The sequence below is a fragment of the Rhineura floridana genome, chromosome 22 (genome assembly GCF_030035675.1).
Source record: "Rhineura floridana isolate rRhiFlo1 chromosome 22, rRhiFlo1.hap2, whole genome shotgun sequence".
NCBI classification, from domain to species: Eukaryota; Metazoa; Chordata; class Lepidosauria; order Squamata; family Rhineuridae; genus Rhineura; species Rhineura floridana.
The window spans coordinates 6118318-6141868 of record NC_084501.1 but is presented as its reverse complement, the minus strand read 5'-3'; the positions used below and the strand labels follow the sequence as shown (position 1 = coordinate 6141868).

Below are 23551 nucleotides of genomic sequence, written 5' to 3'. Positions count from 1 at the left end.
CCTGAGTCTCAGTGTGGCCGTCTTGTAGAATTGAGCAGGGAAAACAATGGGGGGGGGGTGAAACTAGAATTTGTTGGCTCTGCCTTTCATAGACTCTGGCGCCCCCTTCTGTTGGCCACCCACCCTACCAGTCCCAATGGGCACCAGCCGCCATTGTTGTCATGCGTCAAGCACACCCCTTTCCTCTTTCCGTTGTTGGCGACGATGCTGAAACTGGTCGCTAGTTCTTCCCAGCTCCTCATTTGCATGGGCGTTCAACATGCAGCTCAGCCAGAAAACCTTCTGAAAGAACTAAAGCTTTTTTGTCCTTGAACCCAAAATAAGCCTTGGTCTACTCCATATTATATATCTCCATGACGAAGGAACGGATCCCTTCAAGATCCACCATAATTTTATCCAACCAAAATTGTCAGAGCGTAATGATGATCCCAGATAACATCAACAGATAAGGAGCTGGGGGTGTGCACCCCGCAATAAGCTTTAGGCCAGCCCAAGTCACACATTCACAAATTTATTATCATTTATTTATTATTTGATTTATATCCTACCCTTCCTCCCAGCAGGAGCCGAGGGCGGCAAATCCAGGAGAGTGTCCTGTATAAGAGCACTGAGTCGTGCCCATCCTAATGCCTCTTTTGGGGGACATAGAGATGACATATTGACAGTGCCCTGTGCCCAAAAGAAACACCTGGCCAGATGTGATTCAATGCAATCATGCATAACAGGTGGGGATCCTTTTTCAGCCTGAGGGCCATGTTCCCTTCCAGACAACCACCTGAGGGCCACATGCCAGTGGTGGGAGGAGTCAGAGCAAAAGTGGGTGGATCAACAAATGTCAGTTTCACTTTTGCACAGTCGGCTGGCTTCTACACACGCCCCTTTCTGTCTTCCGTCCAGACAAGCAGGAGGTGTTACCGGAGTACAAGGCCACATGGTCTGAAGGCACATGAGGCCAGCTCCCTGCTGAAGCTAAGCAGGGTCAGGTCTGGTCAGTGCCTGGATGGGAGACCGCCTGGGCACCATATGTAAGCCGCCTTGGGTTTCAATCATGAAAAGAAAGGCGGGGTAGAAATGTAATAAATAAAAATAAAAAAAAAATTTCAGCCAGGCTAAAACACCTGGGGGTGTGTGAAGTAGGACCAGTGAGCAGGTGAGGCCTGGGGAGAGGTCCAAGGGTCACGGGGGGGGCTGGAGGTCCATATTCACCCCCAGGTCTCAGGTTCCCTGTCCCTCATATATAGGGTAGTATCTTGGAAGTGGTGGGCATATGATTTGTGGTGTCTCAAATGGGGGGGGGATCAAATTCCTGCCCACAGAGCTTCCCTCCCTCTCCCAAAGGCAAAAGTGAAGAAGGAAAGCCCAGCAGGCTACAGGCACTCTCATCCACCGAGAGTTAGGGCAATGTGTCCTCACTTGTCCTCACTATAATAAAAGCTAGCAAACCGACAGCCCAATAATGAGAAAAACCATAAGCATAAACAAAGGGCGTCTGAAACATACCCGAATAAAGAAATCCTCACAAGTGCACTGAGGGAAAGCAGTTGTGTCCTGTGGCTTGTGAGCGAGCAAGATGTGCGAGGGGGGGGAGGGTAGTGTGGGTCATCTGTTCAGCACTTCCCCCCTGAGAGGTCACCCTACACAGTCTTCCCTGTGGCTTCACTAGAAGCAAGAATCAGGCTCATCTCAGAAAGGCTCCAGAAGCCCAGATAATGCAAGCAAGGGGGTTGTGCTGAAAGGGGAAGGAAGTGTGTGGGTGTTGTGGCCGATGTGTGTGTGCATGCAAGAGAGCATGAGGGCAAGGAAGCTCACTCCTAGCCAGAAACTCCACACCTTCCTCTGAGCGGATATGTCCGTACTACACCTGAATGCAAGGGGGAGTTGACATGATTAATGCACCCCCTTGTTCAAACGCTTCCTTCCACAAACAAGGCTGCTCTGCCTGACATACTTATGGGACATGGCGGGATATTTTGTCAAGTAACGGAGGAGCTTTGAACGCTGTGACCCTCCTCCACCTGTCGGCTGAAATAGTACAGCCAAGGTTGACCACCTTAGGGAAGGATGGGGAAAACTTCAGGCCCAAGGGACAAATGAGGCCCTCCAAGCTACTCTACCTGGCCCCCAGGAATCTTCCCACACCACACCCCCTTCCCAGCCACACCCCATCCCTCCCTGGCCCTTTTCTGCACCCGCCTTGAGCATTTTTGTTCAGCTGCAATGTGTCCCTGAACATCTTCCTTGCCTGGGTGAAGGACAGAGAGAGGCGCTCGTGAATGTGTTAAAAAACTGCCCTACTATGCAAAGGTACAAGTCACATTTGTTACTCTGACCACTTTTGCCTCGGGCCTCACCCGCCACTGGCATGCGGCCCCTGGAAGGTTGCTTAGAAGGCAGTGTGGCCCTCAGGCTGAAAATGGTTCCCCATCCCTGTGCCACGTACCAGGGGTGCCCTCAAAGGCTAGGGCAAGGAAGGGGAAACTTGTGGCCCTCCAGATGTTGTTGGACTTCAGCACCCATCAGCCCCAGCCAGCAGAGTCAATGGTGAGAGATGATGGGAGTTGCAGTCCATCAACCTCTGGCGGGCCAGAGATTCCCTGTTCCCAGACTAGGGTCTCAGTCCCAGGAGGTGTGATCCTCTTAGCAAAATGCTCACCAAGGACAGGAGGGCAGGGTTGCAGGTGCAGCACAGTCCAAACAAGCCACAGTCAAGCATGCAGAGTCAGTCTTGGTCCAAAACATGATCCAGGAGCGAGAGCAAGCAATAATCCAAGATCAACAGGGACTTCAGGCAAGGTACAACACAGTAGGAACTAGAAACCTCATATGCGCTGGCCTCTCAGACCACACCCCAGCTGCTGGCAGTAAAGGAGGTCCAGGGATTGCATACTCACTAGTCGTGTGGTGACTCTGGGTCCATAGCTGCATTCTAGGTTGTTGATCTTTGGCCTGGACCTGAACCTTGTGGCACTGCCGTTCTTGAGGACTGAGGGGTGGCTCCACCTCCTCCTCTAGCAGCTCCAAGGATTTTTCATTGGGTCTCAACCCAGAAGGCCCCTCCAGGGATCCTCAGCACTGGTTCCAGGAGACTTTGCCTGCTCCTGCAGTCCTCGACCTGTGGGGTGTCTGGTTTGTCCTCCGAGGACTCACTGTCTGGTCAGGGGTAGGCATGGTTGTAGTCAGAAACTAAAAAGCCAAATTTGCATTGCTTTGATCTGGGGAGCGCAAGCATTCAATGAGGCACGAGGAAGGATCAGGAATCACAAGAGTTCCTTTCTTCCCTCCTTCAACCCAGGGAGCTTCTTGGCTCTGCTAGCTGACCAGCACCCTAACTAACAAATGCAGTCGCAGTAACGTTCCTTCCACAGTCCGTTTTCAGTTGCACGCCCAGAACTCTTTTTCCAATGGTGCAACTTTGCCTGATCTCTCTCTCTCTCTTTCTGATCTGCTCTCTCACACTCGCTACCTGTCCCATCGGCTCAAGCAGAGCACCCCTTGAAGACACCTGGGACGGTGCCCGCCACAGAGAATGGTGAGCTCCAGCCCCTGTTCCTTGTTGTTTGTGGCCCTTCGTTGACGTTTTTGGAAGGTCTCCTGGCTTCTTCAGTCCCAGACAGGGATGGAATGGTCTGTCCATTTCGGCTGTCTCAGTTTCCTGTTTTTCTAACCTTAATTCAGTTCTCTCTATTTCTGAAGCAACTTGCGATTCTTTTAAAAAAGAAAAATCATCATGAAAATTGGGCAGCATTTTAGCGTGAATATCTCCTGATAAATACATTTTGTGTACAGTTTTAACTAATGCACACATTTTATCCTAATAGATTGCATTTTTGCATGATATTTTCACCAATATGTTCATTTTTATGCACACTTTCCCCTAATCTATGCATTTTTGTAAACACTGCTTGGTTGGAGAACAGTGTCGCAAAATTTGGATGTGTGCATTTCACGAACGGCTGTGTTTCGGTCTTCATATTGCTTCAGAAAGTACAACTTTGATAAATTTGGCTTTAAATGTGAACTGAATCAAATTTCTCACCACGTGCACACCCTGAGCAGGGAAGAGAGTCCAGGTCTAAGAGCAAATACTTCCAACTCAAGTGAGTCAATCCGGCCACATGATGATAGAGACATAAAGTGTGTGAGTGTATAATCAATGATCAAGAGTTAGAATGTGTAGTGAGTGTGACTCGTGGTTACACATAACTGTCTTCCCCTTCCCAAATCAGTCAGATGCTGCAAAATTCCCCATCAAGTGATTGCACAAAGAAAAATTAACTGGCCACAATTCCACATCAGCAAAATCTTTGATAGCCCAGAGGAAGGAAAGACAGAAAAGTGCTGAGTGGGCGGGGGTGAATGGGTGACAAGATATGCACCCTTCTCAAACAAACCTATTTAAGGGTACTTCCAGACACCGATTTGCTTGCACAAAGCTTATACAGAGATAGGGATAAATGTGATCAGTTCATATGTGAAACCGAATCTATCAAATTCTCACTTTCTGAAACAATGTGAGAACTGAAACACAGCCGTCTTTCAATGTTTGCACGTAGCTGAATTTTGCACAATGCAGGTTTTCAACCAAACAATGTTTACAAGAATTCATATATTCAGGAAAAATGTGCAGAAATATGAATATATACATGAAAACGACATACAAAATGCATTATATTAGGAGAAATTGCTTGCAAAATGTGTGCATTAGTCAAAACCAGATATGGAAATGTGCTTATTGGGAGAAATTTGCACCAAAATGTTGAAAGTTTCTCATAAGGGCTTTAAAAAAATTGCAAAATGCTGCAGAAATGTGGAAAACTGAATTTAAGGTTGGAAGTGTGAGGAACTGAGAGAACTGAAAATGATCATCTTTCCATCCTTACATGAGGTTCGACAATGTCCTCTCTTTATTGAGCATACACCCTGATCAGTTTGCAGGTTGCGTGTGTGTGTGTTTGCATCGTTGTTGTTTGCAGAAGTTATGCATCTCCCTACCAACCAACCAACCATTATCCCACATGTTTCCAAAATGGAAAAAGCGACGGGTTTTTTTTAAGTGGATTTGTTGCACCGGAGTGCTTTAGTCCATTTTAGTTCTGCAAACCTTAATTTCCATTATGAGATTGACTCCTCCTGCAAAATAGTGACAGTCTGGGAGTGACCCCTGTCCGCCAGTGAGTTGCTTTCTGCCAGCAATAGTCCCAAGCTGCCCCGCCCCCAGTATCTCACAAAAGAAAACATGGACATGCTTAGGAGACCCCAAATCTTATTTCAAAGAGTGCTGCTCGAGACCAACCCCCATCATTACATCTTGCTGATAACTCAAGGGTGTATCAAATGCCAACTCTTACTCAGAGTAGACCCATTGAAAAGAATGGGCATTACTAACTTAAGTCTGTTCATTTTAGTGGGTCTACTCTGAGTAGAATTTAGTTGGCAACAACGCTTAGGTTTGTCTAGTAGCTTTCCCCAGCCTGGTGCCTTCCAGACATTTTAGGGTATAGCGCCCATCAGTCCAGCCTGCATGGCCGTTGTAATCCAAAACATCTGGAAGGCACCCAAGCTTATCTTCCACTGATTTAAAAGCCAAAGGGGTGTGCGTTTGAGTGCATGTGTGTTTTTAAAAATAATGTATAAGCTGCTTGTCGACAGTTGCTCGAAAAACTGTGTACAAAACGTAATACAAAATTTAAAATCAAATGGATTTAAAAAATATTTAAAAGAGAACAGGTGGGGCTGGCAGTACGAATTTGCAAGGTGGACTGCTCCCTGTTCAGGGTTCTGGCCACTCCATTCCACTCCCCCACGCTACCCCTGAAACAACCAGCCAGAATTCCTCATTGGGAGATTTTCTCTCTCCACTCCCTTAGCATTTTTCTTCTAAAGATTTTCTGTATTTATGTCAGTCAGCTACTCTGAACACACTCAGTTTTGTCTGATCTCAGAAGCTAAGCAGGGTCAGGCCTGGTTAGTACTTGGATGGGAGACCGCCTGGGAATACTGGGTGCCATAGGCTTAGAGGAAGGCAATGGGAAACCACCTCTTAATACCATGAAAACCCTATGAATGCATCCAAAAAAGATTCATAGGGTCGCCATAAGTTGTAATCGACTTGAAGGCGTATAACAACAACAATGTCAATCTCAGGGTTCCCCCAAGCCTACAGTGCCTCCCTCTTGGACAAGGATGATGACATTTTGACTACCTAAGCAACGTCACTCACACTCTGAACGTTGGGAATAGAGGGGAAGGACACACTGCAGGACCGATAGAGTGAACTGCAGAAACACGTAGAGTTGCCCCAGCATACAAATACTCTGGGCAAATGCAAATACTCTCCATACATAAAAGATATTATAGGCCACAGCGAACGGTTAACCCAGTTCATACTAGGTGACTCCAACAGACAGACAGAATTATTGTTTAGCCAGCCTCTTATTAGTTGCAATGATTTTAATTGCTTCTAGTGGAAAATGGCTGGCACTCCTTCCATCTCAGAAAGGTTCCACAACACACAATTTGTGTCTCAAATATCAAGAATGGCAACAGGAGCAAACTAGATACGTGAGTTCTGTGAAAACAGTTCGTGTGTCTCTTTCATAATATGTAGGAACGTAGGAAACTGAGTCAGACCCTTGGTCCATCTAGTTCAGTATTGTCTACACTGACTGGCAGCAGCTCTGCAGGATTTCAGGCAGGAACCCTACCTGGCGATGCAGAGGACTGAACCTGGGACCTTCTGCATGCACTAAGCAAGCTATGGTCCTTCCCTGCAGGGAGGGGGTGCAATTAGGATACAGACCACAGTACCCCAACACCATGGTCCCAATTAAAAGCATCCCTCCCCAGAAGCATCCATGGAAGCCTTGAATCAACGCTTCAGGGGACAATTTTCATTGGGAGTCCCACCGCTTTTTGAGGTGTGAAGTGCATTTTCTCATTTCACGTGTCATCTAGTTTGACTCTTGGGCTGAGAAAAAATAGCCTCTTTCCAAAAGATAACTTTTACTTAACACGGAGTCTGTTGAGTGATACAGAATGGCGTACTGCAAGTTGGTATTATATTTCATGAGATAAACTGCCTGGAGTAATGAACACTATAGTTCCGTTTATCTTCTGAGTCTCTACGTCTGTCTGTTAAGCTTGTGCTTTGTGTATGTAGATAAGCTGTATTTTTGTTTTTAAAAATTCTATAAACTGCTGGCTTTAAAAAAAAAACACCAGACAACGCTGCAGCAGGGAATATTATCTCTCAAACACAGCAGCCTGGGCTTGTCCTAATCTGCTCAGGAAAGAGCAACTGAGGCAAGAGATGGGTGGGCATTTTTGAGGAGCCTCTGGGTGGTTATAGAAAAGGCCTTGCTCTGTCCCAGGTGTGGGGACCCTTTGGCCCTCCAAATGTTGCTGAATTACAGTGCCCATCATCCCTGGCCGTAAATAGGTGCTCTTTGCCAATAAGGCCTCTTGGAACTCTAGTGACAAAATGGCATCCAGGTTTGCACAGGGGGAGCGCCGCCCCATCCAGAACAGGTTCTCTGTCCAGTTCCCAGACCCCCAAACCCCCAACCTTTAGCCCCTCTGCCTCGTTGGGATTCAGCTTCAATTTATCCGCCAGGCTATTACTGCCTCCAGTCCAGCATCTGCACGGCCTCACCTGGTCAGATGACAGGGAGAGACAGAGCTGGGGATCATGCAGCTCAGTTGACAAAATAATAAAACACAGCTTACATAGCGAGAGTCCCGATTTTGTTTGTTCAAAACGCTCGTTGTTTCAAAGGCCCGAGGGGATAAAAAGAGTATCAAAGTGAACTACTCTGCAAGGTTGTCGTATACTCTGCAGGTCACCGTCTGACTTGCACTGTTAAGTAGGAACTACACTGCAGTGCTGTGTAAGCCACTCTCCTCTGGGATTCCTCCATTGATTTGCACGGGCAGCTTCTTCCTGCCATCCTTGGTGACACAGTTAAAAATAGAAGTGTGAACCAAGAAGTGACCTATCCAGGCAATGAGATGGTTCATTCTACCCTTCTGTATGTCTCATTCTTTCTCTTCCCTTTTGAGATGCTCCCCATTCCGTTACCCCTCCCACCCGGTTGTCAGTTTTTCCCCACTCAGTCAGTCAGCCTTTGATGTTATTGAGTTCTCATGGGGTTGTTTGTCTCCCCTCCGCCCTGTCCCCCCTCCCCGCCCAGGTTTGGTTGGGGTGGTTCACTCTGTGCCCCACTCCTTGAAGCCCTCAGCAAGGAGGCTGGTGAGCCCTGTCCGCCCCCTCTGCCCTTGGTTGCATTTCCCTCGAATGCAATTCTTTTGAGTCTCTGGGACTTGTGCCACCTTGGGGTCCTCTCTCCCCACCATCACTGCAAGGAAAAAGAGGATGGTCATTGGCCGAGCAATGCAAGACCCTTCTAGCCTGGAGGCAAACTACAGTTTCTTCCAGTACTTAAAGGCACCTCTCCCCAACCTGTCCGTTCAGAAGCACTAGTATAGTGGCACATGCAGAACGCAGGGTCCCTTCCCGATAATAACAGCCACGGCCCTCCCCCCTTTTCTGCTGCTGGGTTGAGAATGAGATCCTTGCTAATGCCCTCTCCCACAACAGCAGACATCCCTAGGATCCTGTAGACATAGGGAAACTTCATCAGACCCTGCTCCCCCAAAAGGAAGGGGTCTAAGACCCCCTTGAGACCCTAGATGACTACACCCCTGTCTCAGACCTGTGGCACACAGGGAAGGAGCATGAACTCTTTCCCACTCTCCCCCCATGTCGCAGGCATGGCTTCTCCTTGAAATAAACTCGTTCAGTTGAACAAAGTTCAAACATCTCTGAAGTACACCTGAAAGTAGTTCCCATAATTGCCAGGTGAGCTAAAGTTGAATTAAGTTCATTTAGGGGTAAAGGTTCGATGGTTCTTAGTTCATGTTCCAGTTCATTCCTCCTCCCTCCTTAGCAATAGAGGCTGGTCCTTTGGGGCCAATGGGGAGCTGCCCCTCCAACTTCAGTCTGCCCTCAGCTGGCCCAAACTCCCAGCCTTTTACCTCCAGCCCAGGGGGTGGCCCTGCCTGCCAGCTCCCTCCCTCTTAGTCTCAGTTTTGGCCTGGTAGAACTCAGCAGGGGGGAGGAGGAGGATGGGGAGAAAACAAGAATGAGTTGGTTCTTCCTCTCAGGGCTGGACCCAGGCATGCCAGGGCCCTTGGGCACCAGCCTGCTCTGGGCCCGGGCACCAGCATGCATGCACGCCCCACCTACCTACCAGGCGGGCGGAGGAGCGGGAGGGCGGGTGGGCGAGGGAGGTGGGACAGTGGGTGAGCGAGTGAGTGAGCAGGGGAGAGGGGAGGGTGAGCGAGTGGGGGGAGAGGGCAAGTGAGCGAGCAGACGGGGAGGGCAAGTGAGCGAGCAGGCGGGGTAGGGTGAGCGGGCAGGGGGAGGGCAAGCAGGTGGAGGGGGAGGGAGGGAGGGAGGGGCAAGATGGCAGGCAAGCGAGCGGGGGCAGGACACCTGGTGAGCGAGTGAGCGGGGGGGCAAGGGAAGGCAAGCGAGTAGGGGAAGAGGGTGAGGGAGGGAGCAGGCGGGGCAGAGGGTGTGTGGGGTGTGTGTGTGGGAGAGCGAGCAAGCATGCATGGGCAGGCCGGCAAGCAGGAAGGCAGCTCCCTCCCTCTGATCAGCAGAAGGCTCTGCTGCAGAAGGGGAGTGCTACTCCACCACCAAACAAGGGGCCCTTCAGCCACCGCCACTGCCTCCTAGCTGGAGGCCCAGACTCTTACCTTTCATTGTTAAAAAAGAAAAAGTACATCACTCTAACATCTAGGAAGAAAGTTAGAAAACAAACTGTGGGGGCAGTGTTCTAAGGCTTATTGGGCTGATACAGAGGTGCTGTTGCTTGCTAGGGATGCTTAGTCACTTAATCTTTAGTCTAAGTAATCAGAAGAAAGGAATGTGAGGCATTTCCTGTATCTTCTCTGCTGAGATTGCTATGGGAACAGGAACAAAGTGATGCTTTCTGCCTTTTACATATGTGCAGCTGTCACAAATTAAACAGGACAGGCCTTTTCTAGTATGGAAGTACAATTATGGGGAGAACTTCACCTGTTGACATTCTGTCTGACAGACACCTTATTACTTGTGTGTGGCCCCCTGAATTACCTTCAGCACAGCAGCTTGTAACATTCTGGATGCTGGAAATAAGTTATTATTGTTATTGTTGATTGTATTTATGAATTGCATCCCGAAGTGATTGCCAAGAATGAACTTCTTATGAACTCAAAAGTTCATCTGGATGAACTCGAACAGAGCTCATTCATTTTGTAAAACAGCAAGCATGAACTGGAACTTAGTCCTATTTGGACATGATGGGCTAGTTCCATTTTAAAATGACCTTTCCAAGCACTGGTCATGACAAACTGCCTCCCCCCTTCAATCTGCTATTTGCCCTGAGGCTCTGTTATGCTACATTAAATACGATTGCACATTTAATGTAATGTATAGCTTTGCACTTGCAGAATCTGCTATGATGCAGTATAGTTGGAGAGAGCAAAGTCCTCATGATCCAGGCTCAGTAATATTTTTGCAATTCTATCTGTACTACTAGAATTACTAAAATATGTTATTGGTTTTGTTTTGTTTTGTTCTTCAAGGAGAAAAGAGTGGTCTCAAAAAGCCGGATTTAATTGCATTGTTCTGCATCATTATAGTAGTGGTGATAATCGCAATCTTCGTCGGCATTTATTTTTATTTCAAGAGGAGAGGTAAAGGACTTCACTCAACTGCATGTATCACTTTCAAATGCTTGTTGAAACAAGTGCATCAACCTACACCATGAAATTCCCCTCTCCTCTGTCCCATCCCAAAAGAGAAAAGGATTGCCTAGAATGGCAGCTTTGCCTTCATGCTAAAGTTAGAATATGTTTAAGATTAATGTATAATGATCTTTATAGCCTGCCTCTCTTCCTTCCTCTTCCTCGGTTGACTCCATTGCCCAAACATAGACCTATGGATCAGGGCAGCGGGCGGAGCTATGTTCTTTCTTATATTTAAACATGCCTTAGGGCAGATCTACACCCTAAAGCACATCCAACGCACATTTAAAGCACATGACGTCCCTCAAAGAATTCTGGGAACTGTGGTTTTCCCTTCACAGTGCTACAATCCCCAGTTCCCTTAGCAAACTACGGTACCCATGATTCTTTGGGGGAAGCCATGTGTTTTAAACGTCCCATAATTCTTTGGAGGAAGTCATGTGATTTAAATGTACATTGGATGTATGGTGTGAACCTGCCCATTTTGTAATGCCACTAGGGATGGGTGAGAATTTCAATTCAGGTTGTATTTCAAGCACAATTTATCAAATTTGCACTTTTCCAAACAATATGCGAACTGAAACACAGCCATCCTTCGAAATTCACATTTATTAGAATTTTGGGATGCAGTTCGCCAACTAGACAATATTTACAAAAATTCATATATTAGAGGAAAGTGTGCATAAAAATATGTGAAAATAACATGCAAAACGGCACGATGTGATGAGAAATGGCTTTCAGACCATATACCTAGACTGCCTCAAATGTAAGCGAGGGGGAGTCTTCAAGCACGCTGGGAATGGCCAGTCTCTCGATCGTGTCCCAGAGCACCTGACATCTTTCCGCCATCTCTGGCACGTGTGGAGAACTTTTCTTCAGCCCGAGGGCCACATTCCCTTCTGGGCAAAGTTCCAAGGATCACACGCCAAGGGTGGCCGGCAAAAATGGGTGGGACACCGAATGTACATTTCACCTTCGTACAGCAGGCTAGTTTCGACACAGGACCACTCTTCCCTTTCTTGCCTCCATCTAGACAAGCTACAGATGTTGCGGAGTTCAAAGACACATTTCAGCCACGCAAAAACACTTGGGGTGAGACGCAGGGCCAGTGCAGGGTGTGAGGGCCAGATAAAGAAGTCTGGAGGCAGCCCCCAGCCCTGAGGGTCCCCACCCCTGACTATGGGGCTATTTACAACCCCAATGCTAGCCTCACTGAGCCAAACATCTGACTTGGGGGAGTCTCTGTGAGTGGCATGGCCAATGTTTGGGTTTGCGGGTGGCACGGCCCCCAGTGAGACAGGGCAGGTCTTCCTTTCCTTTCCTGCCCAAGCATGACCACCCAGGCACTGCTAGAGTTGCCAGCCTTTTTACCAGACTCTGCTCCTCTGCCTCTAGCAGCTGCTTGCTCTGCTAACATTAGCAGGTGGTCCTGCTGTGAGAAGCTCTACTGGCTGATTTCTGCAGATCAAGGCGTGAACAAGCCAGGCAGGATTTTGGCCTGCTCAGTTGGCAGTGCTGCCAACATGGACAATTGTACAAAACCCAGGGCTGCTTTGCGTCAGTGGTATCTCTAGATACGGTGTTTGTCAACAAGGAGAAGCCTATCCCTGAAGCCCTGAGCAAAGGAGGTGGAATGTTAAGATGACAGTTACAAAAGGAACACTACTTAACATCTTAACATCTTGATATTCAATCGATTTAATGCATTTTACATTTAATATTTTAGTACTGAGTTTTGTAGTTGTTTATATGTTTAATTATGTTTAGGTATTTTTGGTATAATTATTTTAAGTTTAATATATGTTTTTAAATTGTATATTGGATGTCATATGTTGTGAACCGCCCAGAGAGCTTCGGCTATGGGGCGGTATAGAAATTTAATAAATAAATAAATAAATTCCATTATTTGCCTGAAAAACAGCCCTAAGCATCATCTTCTTTACGCGTGCAGAAGAGTGCATGCACAGGCAGCAAAGAATCTGAGAAAATCAGAGCTTGGAAAAGTTTCTTTTTTGAACTACATCTCCCATCAGCCCAGCGCTGGCTGGGGCTGATGGGAGTTGTAGTTCAAATAAAGAAACTTTTCCAAGCTCTGGAGAAAATACCAACCCCTCTCCTCCCGGCCAGATAAGCGTTAAGAGATCGTTGTCTATCTTTGCTCCTCTCACTTCCTGTTTCATGTTGGTTTCTTCTTTTCACAGCTCACAGGAAACACCTGGGTTCCTCAAGCCAATCAGGTAAGCCTTCCCCCCTTGCTTATACAGCTCCCCCCCCTCCGCTCTGCTATCATACAGACAAAAGAATGTACTTTGAAACAAAATGCACAATTAACTTACACATTTCACTGTGCTGATGGTCACTATGCCCAGAGCTTGGAAAAGTTACTTTTTTTGAACTACAACTCCCATCAGCCCAATCCAGTGGCCATGCTGGCTGGGGCTGATGGGAGTTGTAGTTCAAAAAAAGTAACTTTTCCAAGCTCGCCTTTAAAAGGGGGTTAGACAAATTCATGGAGGAGAAGATTCAGAAAAGGGCACCAAAAATGATTGAGGAGACAGAGCGACTCCCCTACGAGGAAAGGTCGCAGCTTTGGGGGCTTTTTAGTTGAGAGAAAAGGTGACCGAGAGGGGACAGGATAGAAGTGTATAAAATTACGTGTGGCACGGAGAGAGTGGATAGAGAAAAGCATTTTCCCCCTCTCTCATAACCCCAGGACTCGGGGACATCCAGTGAAGCTGAATGTTGGAAGATTCAGGTCAGACAAGAGAAAAACGCACCTTCACACAGCACATAGTTAAACTATGGAATTTGCCTTTGCAAGAGTCAGGGATGGCCACCAACTTGGACAGCTTTAAAACAGGATTAGACAAATTCATGGAGAATGAGGCTATCCATGGCTACTAGTCATGATGGCTATGCTCTCTGTGCCTCCATAATCAGAGGTGGTATGCTTCCAGTTTCTGAATCCCATTTGCTGGAAGCCGCAGGAGGGGAGAGTGCTCTCACGCTCAGGTCCTGCTTGCGGGCTTCCCATTGAGGCATCTGGTTGGCCCCGGTGAGAACAGGATGCTGGACTAGATGGGCCCCCTTTGGCCGGATCCAGCAGCAAGGCTCTTCTTCGGTTTCTTGGGTGCCTTGAATAATTGTGGAGAAGACTGAAGCACCTTTTATTCAGCCTGCAAGAAAAGCGGCACCCTGTTAAAATTCCTTGTGTGACACAACTACAAAAAGGTCCAGGCTTTTGCATCTGGTCTCTGTACACTTGCGCCAGTTCATGTAATGCTTGGATCTGTCTCATGGGACAATTCTTAAAGTCGCCATCAGGCGCTTTTCAGCTTCAGGCTTTGAACGATGAATAGATGTGATCAGTCGAGTAGACCTTTAATCCCAGGTTGAAATGTGTCTCCTAATTGCTTGGCAGGTGCTTCTACAGATCCCTGAGAGGGGCCAGAGGGACTCTGCATGCATGCACACCCCAGGGCTGACTGCAAGTTGCTGGGCATCGTTTGACACAGGATGCCCTCTCCCTGCAATTTACACCTCCGTGCTTTCTCCCTGCTCCCCCCCCCGGCTCCTTTGCTCTCCCACCCCACACCCCCTTCCTTCTCCCTCTGCTGCTCTGCCACAGGGAGTTGAGTGGCACTTGCTTGGGCTCCCGTTTGCCTCGTCAGTCACCGTGTTGAACTAGGACCAGTTAGTTGAACTAGGACCATTCAGTTAGTTCATCAGGTGACACTGGGTCAGTCATGATCTCTCAGCTTACCTACCTCACGAGGTTGTTGTGAGAGGGGACATGGAAATACTATTATTGTAACATAACAACATACAAGAATTGTTGCTCCCCTTGGCATTTCCTGCTGCCACCGTTGCCCCCCCCCCACCGCCCTCTTGGCACCAGACCCCCACACACTTCAGAAATGGCAGATTGGCTCTTTGCCTCTCACCAGAGCTGACAGAAAAACTAGGAACTGACAGAACTGCCTACCTCCTTCTTTGTTGACCCAACATGTGTTTTTAAATGGTTTTTTTTAAAATGTATTAATTTGTATATATGTTGTTAATGTTTTTAATTGTTGTGAACCACCCAGAGAGCTTCGGCTGCTTATTACAAATATAATAAATAATAATAATAATAATAAATTATGAGAAAGCCAGTGTGGCATAGTGGTTAAGGTGTTGGACTACGACCTAGGAGACCAGGGTTCGAATCCTCACACAGCCATGACGCTCACTGGGTGACCTTGGGCCAGTCACTGCCTCTCAGCCTCAGAGGGAGGCAATGGGAAACCCCCTCTGAATACCGCTTACCATGAAAACCCTGTTCATAGGGTCGCCATAAGTCAGAATTGACTTGAAGGCAGTCCATTTTCATGAGAACGCACTATAGGGATCATTCATTCTTGCATGCATTTCACAAAATGGCTCTCCAGTGCTTGAGGGCTTGTGCCATGTGAAGCTTTTAGGTGGGAAAAGGGAGGGGAAAATAAAAGTTTGACCTGCTTTGTTTCTAAGGAAATGCCTGCTTTTTCTTTTTTGTTTTAAACCTAGAAGGGCTACAAGAGCTGAGTTTCATTTGATGCGGCCTGATGACATAGACAAGGCGCTTGTGATGATGTGGCCAGCAACATGTCCTCTCGATCCTTGCCCTTCTTGGCTTATTAAAGCTTGCTGAGGGGGTTTGACCAAGTGGATCCAGGATGTGATCAACACATCATTGTGGGAGGGAGTGGTTCCAGCCACCTTGAAAGAGGCGGTGATCCGACCACTCCTGAACAAGCCCACCCTGGACCCATTGGTTTGTGACAACTACCAACCGGTTGCAAATACCCCCTTCTTAGGGAAGGTGATTGAGAGGGTTGTGACGCAGCAACTGCAAGCACTCTTGGATGAAACAGATTATCTTGACCTATCCCAGTCTGGGTTCAGGCCTGGTTATGGGACTAAATAGGCCTTGGTTGCCTTTATCGGGAGAAGGACAGGGGGAGTGCGACCCTGTTATTCTTATTTGATCTCTCAGCGGCTTTTGATACCATTGACTATGGTATCCTTCTGGGCCGACTTGGTGAGCTGGGTATTGGAGGCACTGTTTTACAGTGGTTCTGATCCTATCTCCAGGTTCTCTCTCAGAGAATATCATTGGGTGACTGTCTTTCGGCCCCCTGGCAGGTGTGCTGTGGGGTGCCGCAGGGTACCATCTTGTCCCCCATGCTGTTTAACATCTATATGAAGCCCTGGGGAGCAGTCATCAAGAGATTTGGGGTGAGGTGTCAGCAGCTCTATTTCTCCGTAGCATCTGAATTGGGAGAGGCCCTGCAAGCCCTTGGCCGCTACCTGGACTTGGTGGTGGGCTGGATGAGGGCCAATAAACTGAGTCTGAATCATAGCAAGATGGAGGCACTGTGGGTTGGTGGTTCCCGAATTCGGATAATTGGTCAGTTGCCTGCTTTGGATGGAATCATATGCCCTCTGAAAGAGCAGGTTCGTAGTCTGGGGTGCTCCTGGATCCCTCTTTTTCACTAGAGGCCCAGGTGACCTCCGTGGCTAGGAGTGCCTTTTACCAGCTTCGGCTGGTAAGACAGCTGTGGCCGTTCCTGGACCAGGATAGCCTGACCACTGTTGTCCATGCACTGGTAACCTCCAGGCTGGATTACTGTAATGCGCTCTGAGTGGGGCTGCCCTTGAGGTTGGTCTGGAAGCTGCAGCTGGTGCAAAATGCAGCAGTGAGACTGCTCACTGGGGCAGGGTATCGCCAACATGTCACCCCGCTGCTGAAAGAATTGCACTGGCTGCCCATTTGCTACTGGGCCAAGGCCAAGGTTCTAGTTTTGGTGTACAAAGCCCTGTACAGTATGGGACCAGGATATCTGAAAGACCATCTTATCCCTTATATACCCAGTTGATCATGGCACTCTGCAGGTGAGGGCCTCCTGCAGATACCATCTTATCAGAGGTCCATTCTGTACAACGTAGGAAATGGACCTTTAGTGTGGCGGCACCTACCCTGTGGAATTCCCTCCCCTTGAATATTAGGCAGGCTCCATCTCTGTTATCTTTTTGGCACCTTTTGAAGCCTTTTCTCTTTCAACAAACGTTTTAAGCTGAGACCTATCCCAGTCTGTGTCTGTGTTGGAATTGCTTTTTAATGTTTTTAACCCTTTTTTTAAAAGATGTTTTTAAAGTTTTAAAAAAATATTTTTAAAGTTGTTTTGTTTTAATGTATTTTAAGGTCTGTTTTTATGATGTTTTGATGTGTTTTTAGTGCTTTTGTTTGCCACCCTGGGCTCCTGCTGGGAGGAAGGGTGGGATATAAATCAAATAATAAATAAATAAATAAAGAGTGCTTATGTGTTTTTAAATGTTTTTACGAGTGCTCGGTATTTTTAAATGTTATTAAACTTTCTTATTGTTTTTTAAAAATGTTTTAATTTTAATGTTGATTTATTTTGATATTATTTTGCTACTTCATTGTTTTCTGCCCTGGGCTCGTTTGGGAGGGAGGATGGGGTAGATGATGATGATGATGATGATACAGTGAAGAAGTGCTTAGCTTAGAAAGGATTAAAATAATAATCAAGTACAAATAAGTCTTTGTCACAAGCTGGGTGGGTGGAGGGAGCCAACTAAGTTCTACTTAGAGTAGACTCATTGGGTGGTATTCAATTACATCTTTGTGTTAGCAAAAGGATTTGCATTGGTGCAAGGGGATTTCCCCCTCCTACCTCTTAAATCTATCCCTAAATCTGCTCTGGAGGGTTGGGGGAAAACACAACAGAGTAAGGGGACATGCAGGGAGGAGAGAGTGGGATAGTTCCATTGTGCATGGAGAACTTTTTGCGATGACAGAATGATCTGCTATGTCCAATGCAACCCACAGAAATTAATGGACAACCCTAAGGCCCATCTACACTATACATCTGAGGAAGTTTCATACCACTTTAAGGAGCCATGGCTTCCCCCAAACACACCCAATTCTCAGCACCTTGATAATCTACAGTTCCCAGAATTCTTGTGGGAGGAGAGCCATCACTCTAAAATGGTATAATACTGCTTTAAATGTATAGTGCAGACGGGGCCTAACTTAGGTCCATTCATTTCAATAGGTATACCCTAAATAGAACTTACTTAGACTCCACCCACTCTTCCATCCCTCTCATCACCCTCCCTCCCAGCTTGTACAAAATTTGGTGATGTTTAAAAAGTGTTATTTTAGTTGCACTTTATTATTTACTTTATTATTTGGTCTAACTTAGACCCACTGAGAGTCTAAGCCTACTATGAGTATGACTATAATTGGTTACAACCTAGTGTGATTTGCTGTCCATGATGCTACTGGTGCTGTCCAATAGGTCCCTGTGAGAATTCCTCCAGCACCTTACAATGAGACCTGAAATAATGTTTTCTTCCTCTTGTTAGCATTGAAGTTGAATGATGACAGAAGCTGAACTGTAACAGGATTTCTGTTGAAGGAGCACACTTTACCCTAGATGTGATTGCGCCGAGGCTGTGGGCATTCTAGTTGCTTCAAAAGCAGGGAGAATGGTTTTTCTGGCTGCATCTTGAAGTGACTCTGTCCTCAGCTGGACACACCTGCCTTCCCCACTGCTGACTTCAGACCTTTCAGGACCACCCACACCAAAGCATTGAGCCAATCACTGTCTCTGCCTGAGCCTATAGCAAAGCATTTCCATTGGCCACACCTGGAGGGGCAATGGGTTGATCTACCAATTAGCTGCAAAATCTGTCTGAAGCTGAATTTTTAAAAAAACTCGAGCTGATTTGCCTAGGTTTTAGAGTAAAAGGGGGCAGAATTTGACTACCATTGTGTGCCCCCATTTTCAGAAAAGAGAGGTGGAGAGTTACTGGATCCTGCACAACAGTTAGTGTGCCTCTACCATGAGACCCTGGCTTTAGGAAAACAATAAATTGACATTAATTAAAGGAAATACATGTTTAATGGGAAAGATCCCTAGTTCTGGTTAACCAGGTTGGGGATGCAAGAAGGCTTCAGTTACTGATGAAGAAGGCTTGCTTGCTCCTGCATCTCAAGAGAAGAGAAATCCCAAAACTTCTCCTCTCCAAGGGAGGAGTGGAGGGGGGGGCAGTAGGAGGTGAGGTCAGTAACCCTAAGAGTGTCAGTCTAGCACTGGAAGGAAGATCAACACCGATTAGAAGAGGAAGGACAGTCTAGGAAACATGGAGTCTCCTCTGTCTTTCCCATGCAGACCCATCAGCCTTCAGTGCAAGCTGAGTTGCACCCCAGCACTTCCAACACCTGCTCCCTTTCATAGCCATTTCCTTTTGTCATCTGTACAGCTTGAATAAAAGACAGGTAGGGATGGAAAGGCAACACCTACTTTCCAGGAACAGAATCCCGGTGTGAGGGTGGTGGGGCTGGACATCCATCAAGTGACTGCTGCCAGTGGAGATGGATGCCCTGTTGGGAAGGAGGAGGGGGAGGAATGGAAACTGGGGTGAATTCAGAAGACTCTGAACAAAAGCAGAAGTTGAAACAAATGCTTGATGAACAAAAGTAGAAATTAACGTGAAATGTACCGAGACTTCATAAGAAGAAAAGACCAGCTTCTCAAATCTGTACAAAAAGAATAATCGAAAACACTGTTTTACTAAGAACATGAGTTTTGTATTGGGGGGCAGAAAAAAAAGTCAATTTCTGCTGGACTTTTTGGCTGAAAGCTGTGAATTTTTGCACTGGAAGCTTAAACCCTAAAGCTACTAGTCTGAAACGGTTGAATCTTTTATCTATCTTTTCATGGCAATAAGCAACTAACTGCTGCAAATGTGCTTGTGAGTTCTAGAACAAGATATCTATTACGTCCACTATAAATTTAAAGGCATTTAAAGTTGGTTTAAACTGCTTTGGATTCTTTCATAAAACTCTGTTGGGACCTGTAGTTTTGAAGGGTGCTGAGGAGTCTTTTGTCAGAGATGTCTGGCCTTTCACTGGAACTACCATTCCCAGAATTCTTTAAAGAGGATTTAAAACTGGTTTATATCCAGTAGCGTAGTGGCAAGTTCAGAAGTGCAGGGTCCTTCCATGATGGTCCCAGCCATGCCCCCTCACAGCTACACCCCCTTTCCACTTTTCCTGATCTCCCTTGCTCTCCCTGTCATCTTCCAAGCCCACACTCCACCACAACAAATGCCCCTAGGAGTCAAGCAGCATGAAAGGGAAGGCTGTGTGTTAGCTACTGAGAAGCATCTTCTCAGTGGCTGACTCTGCTCTTTTCACTTTGATTGGCTCCAATCAGCATGAAATCTTATCAACAATTGACATGCTTCCTTTTCATGCTGCTTGGCTCATTCACAGGGACCTGGCTGTGACCCTGCTCCCAAAAAAGTAATGGGTCTACGACCCCCTGCGACCCTGGACAACTATGCCCCTGTTTATATCTACAGTATGAACAATCATGTGTATTTTCCCCTATGGAGGATTTTGCATTCCTGCCTTTCCTGTTTTGTGATTGTGTGCATGTGCTGTGTATGAAATAAAAAGATATATGATTAAGGTACAAACTACTGATTGTCTGTTTCTACTTATATTTGCATAACATAATCATTTTTGCAAAGACTCATCTGCTTCTTAATGCTTCTCCTGCGCTCCTGTTTCCTGCACTTAACACTATTTTTAAAATAGAGACATTTTAACACACATTTTCCAATGAATAATCAACACATTAATCAATAATCAGTGTGTCCTTGGAAAACCCAGAATTCATTGGTGGGGGTTGTCCAACAAAAGAAAAGGATTGTCTCTTTAGATAGATCTATCCTCTTTCATTCAGAGGACTGAAAACAAATCTGGCCAGAAAGTAGGAATCCAATTATTGCAGTAACTAGATTTTGTAAGCACCCTTGCTTTGAAAGGAACCGTGCCTTATAATAACCTTAATGAAAATATCTCTGAATGGGATGGAGGCCCACTCAGTTAATTTACATGATTTCTCTTTGCAGAGCCCGAAGAATCGTGCAAGACTATTTATGCCCAAGTTGAAAATCTTCCCGAGGTAAGTTCCAATGAGTCCACTGAAGCATCTTCCACGCAAAAAGATAGCATTAAAAGGAGGGATGGGCAAACCTACCCATTTCTTTTCTCTGAGTTTTTCATTTAATCAATCTTAAATTCAGTTCGCCACATCTTAGCAGCAATTTGCTATTAAAAACTGTGCATGAAAATTAATATTTTTGTGTGAATTTAATATAAATTTAATATTTAATATTTTTGTGTGCAGTTTTGACTAATATATACATTTTTGTAAGCTGTTTTCCCTAATACAATCCACGTTTGTTATTTTCACTAATATATGCATTTAGATGCATACCTTGTACTAGTATATGCATTTCTGTACACGTTACTTGCCTGGAGAGTGCATTGCAAAACTCAAAGAAGTGCACATTTTGAAGACTAGCTGTGTTTCCGTTTGCATATTGTTTCAAAAACTGCGAATTTGATAGATTTGCCTTTAAATGCAAGCTGAATTGAATTCCCCCCTCATCCTCAGAAGCACTTTCACTAGTAGCAGTCTAATGTTCAGAGGAAGGTGTCTAAAGCAGAGTCAGACGGACCCTTGGCTCATTAAGCGCAGTCTTATTGATGTCATTCTTTCCCAACGTGGTGCTTTCCAGATGTGCCGGATGTATATAATGGGAATTGTAGTCCCAAACGTCTGGTGGCACCAGGGTACCAAAGGCTGATCTACCCTACAGCATCTCAGTGGCAGGTCCAGTGCTGGTGGGCGGCCAAGTTGGGCACTGGCCGAGGGACCCTGTGGCCCAGAAGGGTCCCTCCTTAGGTTGGGAGGGTGGACTCCCACTCTGCAAACCACACCAACATCAGGTCATTGGGCAAATCATGCCCAGCGAACTGATGCTGCCACAGATTGCAGAGTGGAAGCTCCACCCTCCCAGGCAACACCCCCCATTCAGGCGGAGTGTGTTTAAAGAGGCCAGCCCAACCCACCTACCTCCCATGTTGCTGCATCAGCCAAGATGGTGGCAGGAGTGTCCCTAAGGGGTTGATGCCACAACCGCCATCTTGGATGATGGCAGGCATACACACACAGCTCACTAGTGCACTGACGTGGTGACATGGCCTGTTTAAGCCCATGCTGCCTGCATTGGGAGGGGGTGTTGGGGAGCATGATGACCCAAGCCTGAGGCAGTCCAAGCGCCCAGTCATGCCTGGAGCTTGCCCTGCTCGGGACCCATGTCCTGGTCCTGCCCATCACTTGTTTAGACACCATCATCCCCCATCTCCATGAATAGTAATTATGCCTGCGATGACATTCACACTGGAGACATGATTTCAAAACCAAATCGGTCATAAACACAACTGAGTCAAAGGTGATCATAGTCAAATGCCAGTGACATTCCCACACCCTCTGTTGGGTTAGCCTTGAGGCCTGAAAGCCTGCCCAAACGTGGAGGTCTCAAGCGTGGACTTCAGTGCGTCTCTGGAGAGGGCCATAAATGAAGGGCGGTCAATGAGACGAGACGCACACACAAATCTTTGTTGGCATCCAGATTGAGTTGTTGAAAAAGTCACTTTTATTTGATCTTATTTGATCGCAGAGGCGACGGTGGAAACAGGGTGCAGCTGGTCTCTCAAAAGTATTTTTGCTTTCCCAAGGGGGGTATGTGTTAGTTTCTATTTCACAAGAATTACAGCTTTTAAAAAACAACTAAAGATGAAATCTGTCATCTTAAAATGTCAGAAGTGTACAAAGCTTCTTTTCTAATATTACTTTTCCCCTCCCAGAAACAAGGTTTTTAAACATCCCGTGCCCTTTGCAACAAAGCCACTTGACTCGAGAGTTTCCAGTAATGCCGTATTTCAGTCACCAAAAACTCAACAAATATCCCCATGTCCTTTTATCATGTGTGGCCTTGCCATAGATTGTACCCAGCTAAATCCTACTCACAGTAGACCTATTGAAAATAATAGACCTAAGTAAGTCATGTTCATTAACTGCATCTACACTGAGTAGGACTAACATTAGATACAACCTTTTCTTTATGTTTCTGGTCACACTCACGGCTTTATAATCTCAGAAGTCATGGCATGATCCCCAAGGATCACAGAGACAAAACAGGAAATGGTGACCTCTTTGGGTACCCCATTAATGTATTTTGAAACCTGGAAACATTCACAGGGCTCTTAAAAAATACAACAGATGTCAGTTCATATAGATATTTTAGGGATGATTTACCCCAAGGTACTGCAATGGTGGTAACACTATTGTAACAATGGACAGATGCCGTACCTATCCCTGGCATCCTAGAAGCACAGAATAGTAGAGTTGGAAGGGGCCTGTGAGACCATCAAGTCAAACCCCTCTGCTCAATCCTGCTCCCTTCTTCCAACACAGAATGACTGAAAGGGTCACAGGCACCAGTAAATCTTATGGCTTTCTTTCCTGCTCTCAGAATTCTCAATTGAAAACCCCACCGCAGAGAGGACCAAATGCTAAAAAGAAAATGCCCCCAACAATCTATACCACTGTTCAACACCCTAAACAGGTAGGCAATGGCTAGATTCTGTTTGGTTTACATTAGAAAAATGGAGCTTCAGACCTGGGAAAAATATTGAAACAGAAAACCAGAGCATTTTGAAGAGCAACTAGTTCTCGTTCAAGTTAGAATCATAGAACAGTAGAGTTGGAAGGGGCATATAAGGCCATTGAGTCCAACCCCATATTCAATGCAGGAATCCAAATTAAAGCATCCCTGACAGGTGGCTGTC

The 23551-nt window shown here is 46.4% G+C and overlaps 1 protein-coding gene across 8 annotated transcripts in view; it reads left to right on the top strand.

Moving 5' to 3' along the window:
* The window catches only part of LOC133374993 (SLAM family member 5-like), a 48026-nt gene that overhangs the window by 14716 nt on the left and 9759 nt on the right, over window positions 1–23551 (top strand). The window contains exons 4-9 of one of the 8 annotated variants that reach the window (XM_061606408.1): window positions 564–725; window positions 3485–3529; window positions 10630–10740; window positions 12993–13028; window positions 20764–20816; window positions 23236–23328. In XM_061606408.1, coding sequence (XP_061462392.1) covers window positions 564–725; window positions 3485–3529; window positions 10630–10740; window positions 12993–13028; window positions 20764–20816; window positions 23236–23328 — 500 coding nt within the window. Of the gene's footprint in view, window positions 1–560; window positions 726–3484; window positions 3530–10629; window positions 10741–12992; window positions 13029–14212; window positions 17122–20763; window positions 20817–23235; window positions 23329–23551 lie in introns of those variants that run through there. The other 7 variants (XM_061606407.1, XM_061606410.1, XM_061606409.1 and 4 more) reach the window with 7 other exon arrangements.